We start from the raw sequence: 9,979 nt of genomic DNA on the forward strand, positions 1-9,979 counted from the left end.
AGCACCCATAGCTCCTGCCAAGTTAAAAAAAACTGTTAAAAAACAGGCTACAAGTGACTTTGCTGACTGCTTCATCGCAACTTAGCAACCAGTGTAAAGCCAAAAGTCTTGCCTTTGCCTTTGCAAACCCCTGCTGTAACCACCAAACCTCATTGTCCTGAGCTAATGATGACATTTTTTTGGTGTGACAAAATGGCAGCTGAGAGGCTTCCCCCTTCTAAGGTGCAGACTCTGGATGGCAGTAGGTGGGTGATCCTCTTTTCCTTCCAGCTGGTTCATGGTGGTTCCCAAATGAGAGCCCACATGCTTCTGTGAGCAGGAGGTGGCTGTTTCTAACCTGGGCCTTGCTGTAGGGAGTAATCTGATCCAGGGAATTTATGGGTTGCCCAGTGGTGCCCTGTGCTTGACTTAGCAGCAGTTCCCTGCCTATCTGAAACACAATGACTTTTGAGCGCAGCATCTGGCTAGTCCCAGGAGTTCAAGGGATGTTCTGGCCCTCAACAGGAAGAACCCTATAGATTTTGGCAAAAGCTGGAAAAGCCTCCTTGTCATTGGTGTGGGGGGAAGTTGAGTCCCCCGCAGTGCCTCTACAGTGCTGCCAGCAAAGAAATCTCTCTGGTGCCCCCAGCTGCTCCCTGTGCACATGCTGTCCCCCTGAGGCTGAATGCAGAGGTACCTTGAGTGTATAGGAGGGTTTCCTATATATAGCTTGGTCCATGTAAGCAGCACAGTTTAAAGCTCTTTAGATGCTGGAGATAGAGGTCTCTCAATAGAAGAACCGCACCAGAGCTGTTCCCTGGCATCTTACTTCCAGCCTGCATCCCAGCTCCGTGACCACCAGGCACTAGAAAGGCATGCCAACGTGTGTCTAATCTAATTGGATCCATTGTTTCTTGAGCCCTTGCCTCTGTCATTTTAGAGCTCAGTCACCCACTTAGATTCTTGTGGCCGTAAAATGCTTTATCTTGGACTCTGCATGCCAGCTCCCTGCCTCCCCCATCATAGAATGAGCTGATCTGTCCTCTCTTGTGGGAGCATGCAAGATGATTTCACTGGATTCTGCTATATACAGAGTTTGATCATACCTCAGGCTGGGGTTTACCCATAGCCCAGTGCTGTCCCCCTGAGGCTGAATGTAGTAATCCCCTCTTTAGGATTAAGGGAGGAACATGCCACTTGCTCAGAGTTTGCTACCTGTTGGGCACTAGTAGGGAGTGTGGGGTAATGGAAGGGGTCCACAGTCAAGGGGCAGTTGATCACTCGCTGACATGCATCAGTGAAAGGGGTCTCTGAGCAGCTGCAGTGTTGCTTAGCCCATGCAGCGGCTTGAGTTTGTCTGGTCTCTCTGGCAGATCTATCGGAGGTGCTGGCTGGTGTTCAGGAAATCCTCCAGCAAAGGTCCCCAGCGACTGGAGAAGTACCCAGATGAGAAGTCGGTGTGTCTGCGTGGATGCCCAAAGGTCAGAGGCCAGAAGTCCTCGCCTGTCCCTTCCCTCTGAGACAGATGAGGTGACCTGGGTTGGGATAGCAGCACCATGGCCAGCATTCCTTCCCCTTTCCCTGTGGGGACTGCTGCTTGGGTGGGGCGGGTGTAGCTGGGAGCTCCCCACTCAGTGTTTCCTCAGTCCTTGTCCCAGAGGTACTTGCGCAGAGCTGGCCTGGTATTTGTTACAGTGTAGGACTGTTTGGGTAGGATTAAGATTGTTGCCAATAGGTGATGATTACATAGTATGTGCCAGGCAGCAGTGCTGCCCCTTCCCAGAGATGTTAGTTTCTCCTGATGGTGAGGTGATTGGGCATAGAAGGAAAGAAATAGCTCACAGGACTAAGGTGAGGGGGTTATGTGGGTGCTCCAGCCACAGCCTCTTGCTCCTTCCTCCCACCCCACTCTGCTGTTCTTATTCCTCCCCCCCACACTTACTCTTCAGTCTCTCCTTCCTGCTGGTCTCCTCTATTTCCCTTCACATCCCCAGTGCTACCACCAGGACCGGGCATTTGTCTTCCATTGATCACCTCTCCTGGGCTGTGTTCCTTGGGATGGAGCCTGGTGAACAGATTTCAGGCCAGGGGGGTTCCTGTTGCAGTTGATTCCCCTGGCTGTGGTACTCGCTTTTAATGAAAAAATCTGTGTGGCTGTGAGCACCCTGTGGCCAGAACTGATCCAGCCTTCCTTGGAGGAGATGAATGCTCCCGCTGACCTTCTCTTGTAGATAGTGCACCCAGAGCAGAAGCCAGCAGAACAAGTAGAGGAGTGAAGTACTCCTCTGTCAGGGCATCCCAGTACATGGTGTTGAGCAGGAGGAAGGGGGTGGAGTGCACTCTGGTGAGGCATTTAGGGTAGCTAGAGCTCAGTACAGTGTGCTCCCGCTGCAGGTCACGGAGATCAGCAATGTGAAGTGCATCACACGGTTGCCGAAGGAGACCAAGAGGCAAGCTGTTGCCATCATATTCACTGATGACTCAGCCAGGACTTTCACCTGTGACTCAGGTAGGAGGATGTCCCCCATGGTCTTTGACTCTGGCCTGCAGTGGGCGGGGTGCAGGGTTAGGGTACCAGCGAGGGGGGCAGCAGGGTTAGGGAGGGCTCTGGATGTTGGAGATCTTGGGTTCTGTTCCCAGCTCAGCCACTGATTTGCTGCCCAGTATTAGGCAGGTCACTTGGGTGCATTTGCATTGGCTCCATGCTGCTCTTTAGACTTGCTCTGTGGGCAGGGGGTGGGGGGTGGCTATTTTTCAGCAGCACTAGTCTCAAGCCTGACACAGGACCAGTGCAGGCACATCCTTCATCTCTCAGGGCTAGACTTGCCAGTGATGCCTGCATAGTGGGTGTGGAACCCCCTTTGAGAACCTGGTCCTCAGCGCCCATTGTGCTGTCCATAGGGAGGCTGATAAGCCAAGGCCTCTATATATTCTGTGAGTAGACAGGGTTGTGCTCTAGGGTGGCAGCTTTCCTCTAAACTGCTGGTGTTCACAGCCCTGTGGTTGCAGACAGATACCTTGGAAAACATGCCCTATCTGTGACTGACAGGTGTGCGAGCCCCTCATCTTTGAAGAAGTCAGAGTCTTGCTTCCCCATTGCCTGTGAAAATTAAGTTAACCCTTTAAATGGCAAAATGAACTGTATTGCTGCTAATCCTTTTAGCAACAGCCATCTCAAGGGCTTCTCCCACCAACATAACCCACCCCCACAGCTTTCCAATTCCCCAAAACCCAGCTATCCCTTGTTTTGCAGCCAAAACTTTCCATTCCTCATGAGTTGTGTCTATGATATGGTTGATACAAAATCTGGTGAACAAATGAAAAGATGTGGGGAGAACATAAGGTAAACTGAATTGAATCTCTGCATAAGTAACCCTGGGTGACTGAACTGATTGTATGATTAATTTTCCCATTTTGTTAATTAGCCCCCTTCGTTTGAAATGTAAATGAAGCTGTGTCAGGATGTTGCAGCCTGTTATGGAATTCAGGGACCTTTCTACAGTGTTAGGTTCAGCTTGCTGAGGAGGACAAAGGGACTCCATTACTGATGATGATGAGTCCCTGCATCACTGCAAGGGTTAATCCTAGCATGTATGTAAGGTGCTCTAGGCAGAGTATTGGATTGATCTCCTTTCATCTGATGCTGGCTCCTGCAGGGCTCTCTGGCAGCCTAGACAAGCCCTGGCCTACAGGGAGCTCCCTGCCCTCAGGAAGGGAAGAGAGCTCCCTTGGTGTCATCTTGATTTCTGAGGCCTCTTATCATTTCGCAGCTCTAGAGCTGCTTCTGGATGGCTGGGAGCTCCCTAGCTCTCATGAGCTCAACAGTGCTGAGCTGGGTCAGTAGCTGGACAGATTTCCAGGTACTTAGTATGTGGTGCTCTTTCCTCTGTGTGTGTGCTGAGCCACTGTCTCAACATGGCGTCATGAGACAGACACCACACTGTTGTCACGAGAATTACACACAGACCCAAGGTCCTGATTGCTTGTGGTTGTTAGTTATCCCATGAATTAGGGCTGCTTAAACCTTTGATCAAAATCACAAACAGACCTTGCTGGTTTCTACTAACCTAACCCCCCTTGCCATTTTCCTCTCTCCTTTTTGAAAACTGCAGTGTCATATTTCTGGTGGAGAACAGCTCCATTGTTCCACCCCAGAAATAGCTACATATTAGGGATGATCAGATTTTCCCTTTCCATCCTTGGTCAAAACCCTGAAAGCCTCACTCAACTTCTGGTTGTGAATTACCTCTGGGACACAAAGACCCACATCCTTAAAGGGACTGAAGTGCCTAAGTACCTTTGAGGAGCTGGGCACCAACAGCCTGTTAGAGCAATTGAAGATTTTCCTAAGCAGGGCCTCTAGGATCTGATCCATTGCACAGTGCTCTGACCTTTAGGTGAAGCACACTCCGAGCCAGCCTTTAGGGAAAATGTTTCCCTAGACAAACTTGTATTTTGGCATACCCACCCAGTGGCACTGCTGCAGGCAAGGAGCAGGTGGGTAGGGAAGCAGGGCACAGTCCAGCAGGGAGATGGTGTGGCATGGTGCTGCTATCTGCACTGCCTGACTCAACTCCTCCTGAGCAGTGGCTAGAGTGGGGTGGGGAGTTGGCCTGGGCACTGCTCCTTCTTCCTTGCCTGGGAGAATACTGCTGTTAGCATGGGCTGCTCACACATGTGTGCATCCACCCCCTACCACGGCTGCCCCCCTCTCCCTCCCCCCAGACCACGACTGCCCGGGACAGTCAGCCATGTTTCCCACCCCTAAGGCTGGCTCTGGGCACACTCCTTAGGGGAGAGAAATTTGATAAGAGAGGGCTCTTCAGACAAAGCAGGTAAAGGTGGAGCTGCTACCAGGAGCTGGCAACTGAATGCAAACAGATTTGGTTCAGGTTCTTAACAGTGAGGCTAGCCAACCACTAGAACAACTTGTCAGGGGTATTGGTGAATTCTCTGCCACTGGCCATCTTGATGTCAAGACTGTGTGTTTCTCTAGGAGCTGTGCTGCAATGTCTGTAAAGTCTTAGAACCCATGTTATGCAAGAGCCCAGACTAGCTGCTTACAATGGTCCCCCTGGCCTGTGATTCACTCATGATTTTTTTCCTCTGCAGTTACATGGCTCCACCTAACAGGGCACCTTTGTGCTCCTATGCAAGGTGTCATCTTAGTTCGGTAAAATGAGACCTCAGAGCACTTGTTAGCTGCTGTAAGCTTGGGGAAGGAATTCCTAATTGCTGTGTAGTCTGACTGCCAGCTGTTGTGGGGGTGGTGCTGATGGGTGTGCTACTTGTACCCTGCAGAACTGGAGGCTGAGGAGTGGTACAAGACTCTGTCCATTGAGTGCTTAGGAGCACGCCTCAATGACATCAGCCTGGGGGAACCAGATCTCCTCGCACCAGGGGTGCAGTGTGAGCAGACGGGTAAGAGAGCTTGTGTCAGTGAACAAATTGCTGGGTAGGAGTGGAGGGGGTAGAAGGCAGCCAGGAAAGGGTGCACTCTGGGGAGGGGGCTCTACTTCCTCCCTCTGAGTGGCTGGTACTGGGATGGGCATCCTGTGTTTGAACACCCTGGAGGAAGTGAGCATGGAGGAGTGTGTGCTGGGATGGGGGACTTAGGCTCATCCCCACCTAGGGGCAGGGTATGCATGTGTGGAAGGGCCTGCATTCACACTGGAGTGGAGGACCCTGGGATGTTACCACTTTGGGCAGGATGGAGAGGTCTATGCCTAGAGAGTACCTGGACTCATCCACACACCCCCATCCTTGAAGATGGGGCTGATGCTGAGATGGAAACCATAGAGGTAGTGGCTGTGGTGACCTCATCCTGCCTTTCAGCTGCCTGTGTCTCCCTGCAGACCGGTTTAACGTGTTCCTGCTGCCGTGTCCAAACCTGGATGTCTACGGCGAGTGCAAGCTGCAGATCACCCATGAAAACATCTACCTCTGGGATATGCACAACCCCCGAGTTAAGCTCGTCTCCTGGCCCCTGTGCTCCCTGCGTCGCTATGGACGTGATGCCACCAGGTTTACCTTTGAGGCTGGCCGGTAAGATGCTTCTCCCTCCTTACACACAAGGCAGCTATCTTAGTCCAGCAGCCCTGTTCACCCTGTGGGGGAGTGAGGGCATTTAGGCTGTACAGTCAGACAGGGCCATACAGGCTTTGCTTGTCCTCTTGTGCCTCAGGTGCCTGTGAGGCTAAGTAGATGGGTTGCAAGAAGGCCAGGCACCTAGGCAGCTAGAAATATGTCTGTGCATGTGTTTGAGGAAACTAGAAGTGAGGGACTGCAAGAGATAGGAACTGCATAGGTTTACCTCTCATGTTTTGTGCTCGTGCACCTCCAATCTGACCTGCAGCCAGACCTGCCCTGGTCCTCCCTTGCACAGAAAGGAGGAGATATAATGCTGTGTAGTGGTTTTATGCCAGGGACAAACCTTTTACTCAGGGGCAATCCCATAGTGATGGTGACTCTGTTCAATTACAGCCTGTGGCAGGATTTGAGCTGGGATCCCTAGAAATCCACAGGCAGTGGCAGGACCTCCCTAAGCCACCCATGTTCCTCCCCCTTGAAGGTTCATATCAGTGTAGTTTGTAAACTAATTTGGATCGACCAGGCCTGACTATTAGAGACTTAAATTAATTACCAGCCACAGAGAAAAGAAACACGATCTCTCTCTTTCATCCCACTGACTCATCACCTTGGGTTTTTCTAGAAAGAGGAGGAAAAACATCTCTTCTCCACGCAGATTACAGCCTACCCCCAGGGCCTTTGAACTGGTGTCACTGCAACCAAAGCTGCTTATTTCTTCTGGCTGCAGTTCTTCAGGGAGCAAGCATCCTGTCCTGTCTGCTCTGTGAGCATGAGTGATCTATTTCAGGGCAGGCATCCCTCAGCTCCCTGGCATGGGTCACAGCTCCTTAAAGTTAAGAGGAAACAGACTATTTATTTAAACAAAGATTCTGTTGCTGTTCCTCAGATTGTTTCAGCTTCTTTAAAGGCAATGAACCCACTTAAGCTACTGAAGGAGTGCCTGCAGGGCTATGGATAATAGGGGTTCTGTGGGGCTACTGGTGAAGTTGGCTTCAGTGTTACATTTACATTAGTTTAAAAAGCTGATCACAGGACCAGGATTCCTTTAGGGAAGTGGTTCTCAGCCTTTTTAACCTCAAGAAGCCCCTTGGAAAATTCCAGCTTTTAGTTTTCACTCTCTTTTTGACTACAGAAAAAATAGAGCAATTTTTCTTTGCCAAAAAAATCTGAAAGACTACAACAGGGCAGGATGTTTTTAACACTGTGGATTCCTATTTCAAAACTCTGGTTTTGTCCAGTGAATTATGCTTGCACACCTAAGAGTGCCAACACTGCATGGCACCCCATGGAACCCTTGAAAGGATCTCAAGGCACCTCAGGGTGCCATGGCATTGTGGTTGAGAATAACTGCTTTAGAGTTTTATCTGAGATGGTTGTTACTTGGGAAATGGGCTTTTTGCTAAGAAGTTCAAGCATACGTTGTTTTAAAAGAAGCCTTTATTATGCATGTCTTTTTTGGGGGGCCCTTAGCCTGAGGAAAGAGGAAAGGCCTAAATTTTCCACAGGAGTTTTTTGGAAGCCCAACTTAAGATGCCTTGGAGGCCATGGTTTTCCTACAGGACTGGCCTCCTACTCTCTGAAAACCAAACCTCTCCAAGTGATCTCAGACTAATGTAAGAATTGTGATCCACTGTTGGAAAATATAGGCCTGACTTTGAACAGTGCTGAAGCACCTCCCCCCACATCTGCAGCCATCCAGAGCAGCAGTGGTTTGACACCTCTGAACATTCAATCCAGCAGAATGCATGATATCTGTGTAGTCCTGGCTATCCAAGAACTATATCTGCTGGCTGCTTGTTCTGCTGTACAGAGGACTAAGCATGGTTGAATGATGGAGAGAAATGACTGATCTAAAATTGACTTTGATGTTTCTCGCTGTTCCACTCCAGTGCCACGTTATGAGACATTTAATATCAGGGCCTGACTTCCCCGTCTAACGTGAAACCTGCCAAAAGGAGCATGACCAATGAAAGCAGATGGCTTGTTACTGGGTAGTTAATAAGTAATTATTGACACTGCTGTTGCCAGATGAGAGGAGCCCAAGAAACACTGGGACAATTGAGCATCTTGAGAGAATTTTATAAGAGCTACTCAAAAAAATGGGAAAAAGAAGAATTCCTAAAAAAAAATTGTCCTCTTAACCTGATTTTGACCACTCCTGACTAGCCTTTCTCAGTGTAAATAATACTACAAAACAGATTTTGGTTCAAGTTCAATAAAATACACCACAGTCCTTATTGAACGACCAAAATTGAACTAAAATCTGAGTAGTAGAAATACACCCGGATGTAGCTTTATTATTGAAAAAGAGAAGACAGTGCCTTCTTCATGTCCCATCAGCTCAAATGTGGAAAGATACCTGGTAGCTGAAGTGTATCTGCAGAAAAGCATTCCTGTGTGTTTTGACAGATGCCTTCAAAATAGCTCTTCAGTCCATAGAACAAAATTGCTTTGTTTTCTGTGAAGAAAAGGATATCACTTGCAAATATTGATCTGGATTTTTTGATTAAACAAAAAATGAGGATGTTGGCTCCACCTTTGTTGCAGTCCCATCACTAAAGACCTATCTAAGTATTCTGGGGTGCAAGTGAGGGTCAATGAGGCTCCTCAATGACAAGCGTATTTGTGAGTGTACCTGAGGTGCATGTGGGCAGTAGCGCACATGCATATTTGTAACATGCAAGTGGGTGAGCTGTAGAAATGGCTTGTGACCACACTTGAGGCATGTGGTACTTGGGCTGTTAGTTTATGATGTGCAATACTAGAGCAGTGCACAATGTAGATACTGGAGCAGTGCACAAAGCTCTTATAATCCTCTCGCTCAGCAGGATGTGTGATGCAGGGGAGGGGCTGTACACCTTCCAGACCCAGGAAGGAGAGCAGATTTACCAGCGTGTACACAGTGCCACCCTGGCTATCGCAGAGCAACACAAGAGGGTTCTCTTGGAGATGGAGAAGAACGTCCGGGTGAGTTGCCTGGCACTGGAGCCCTTGGGCATAGAGAGTAGGGGGATGGGTTCATGTCCACAGAGTCATTGCTGATGTGTATTGGCAGAAATGTGCAAATTCAGTTTGAGAAGAGCAGCAGAAAGTCTTGCTGTACAAAGACAAGGCACTAACATGGTGAGATCTGGTACAATGTGGCCCTATTATTCATGTGCTCTGTAGATTGATCCCTGTGAGGTCATGTTACAAGTGCTGACCCAGGGAAGCACTTCAGGTACCAAGTAATTTTTAATTCAAAGCAAAGGACGTGTTTTAAACATGTGTTTTGAATTGGGGCTGCAGCAAAGACTAAAGCCCTTTTGTTTCCTCAGTTTAAGGTCTGTGTTGAAGGCCACACTAACTACAACCTCAGCATTATGCTTAACAACTTCCCAGGGGCACCTCTCAGCTTGGAACTACTGAGTGCTCTTATGAGGTAGTTTTGAAGGTACCCAGCAGGGCACTATCAACCCCAGGTAAAACTCCTACAGAGCACACGACTTAGTATGGCCAGACACAAGCGAGTGCCTCGGGTACCCAAGTGCCAAGCACCTGAGAGAAGCCCTTGCAAAAAAGGCCTGACAGCACTACCAAGTTTGAATGGTCTAATATTATAAAAGCCCAAGTCTGTCTGTCTGTCCGTCCGTCCCGCCCTCCCCGAGGCAGGCTCTGATTGGCTGACAAACAAGCATTCCAACAGGAGCTGCCAGCGGTGGGGTGGGGGGGAGTGCCGCCACGATGGCAGGGGCACCGGGGGGGGGCGAGGCCAGGCCCCCACCCCCCTGGAGGCGGGGGCAACAGAGTGGCTGGAAGCGGGGGGCCGGAGGGCGAGGTCAGCGCGGCTGTCTCCCCCACCTTGTTCCTCGCAGGTTGTGACGATGGGGAGGGGCGCGGGGGCAGGCCATCGGAGCTGGCGTCGCCCCCC

The 9,979-nt window shown here is 49.8% G+C and overlaps 1 protein-coding gene across 5 annotated transcripts in view; it reads left to right on the top strand.

The window, feature by feature from the left end:
• The window catches only part of DOK4 (docking protein 4), a 66,457-nt gene that overhangs the window by 51,102 nt on the left and 5,376 nt on the right, over nt 1-9,979 (top strand). For 2 of the 5 annotated variants that reach the window (XM_025191636.1, XM_025191637.1), the window contains 6 exons: nt 1,353-1,460; nt 2,374-2,488; nt 5,281-5,400; nt 5,835-6,024; nt 6,692-6,832; nt 8,898-9,036. In XM_025191636.1, coding sequence (XP_025047421.1) covers nt 1,353-1,460; nt 2,374-2,488; nt 5,281-5,400; nt 5,835-6,024; nt 6,692-6,832; nt 8,898-9,036 — 813 coding nt within the window. Of the gene's footprint in view, nt 1-1,352; nt 1,461-2,373; nt 2,489-5,280; nt 5,401-5,834; nt 6,025-6,691; nt 6,833-8,894; nt 9,037-9,979 lie in introns of all 5 variants that reach the window. The other 3 variants (XM_025191639.1, XM_025191641.1, XM_025191638.1) reach the window with 3 other exon arrangements.

This window comes from Alligator sinensis, unplaced genomic scaffold (assembly GCF_000455745.1).
Source record: "Alligator sinensis unplaced genomic scaffold, ASM45574v1 scaffold203_3, whole genome shotgun sequence".
NCBI classification, from domain to species: Eukaryota; Metazoa; Chordata; order Crocodylia; family Alligatoridae; genus Alligator; species Alligator sinensis.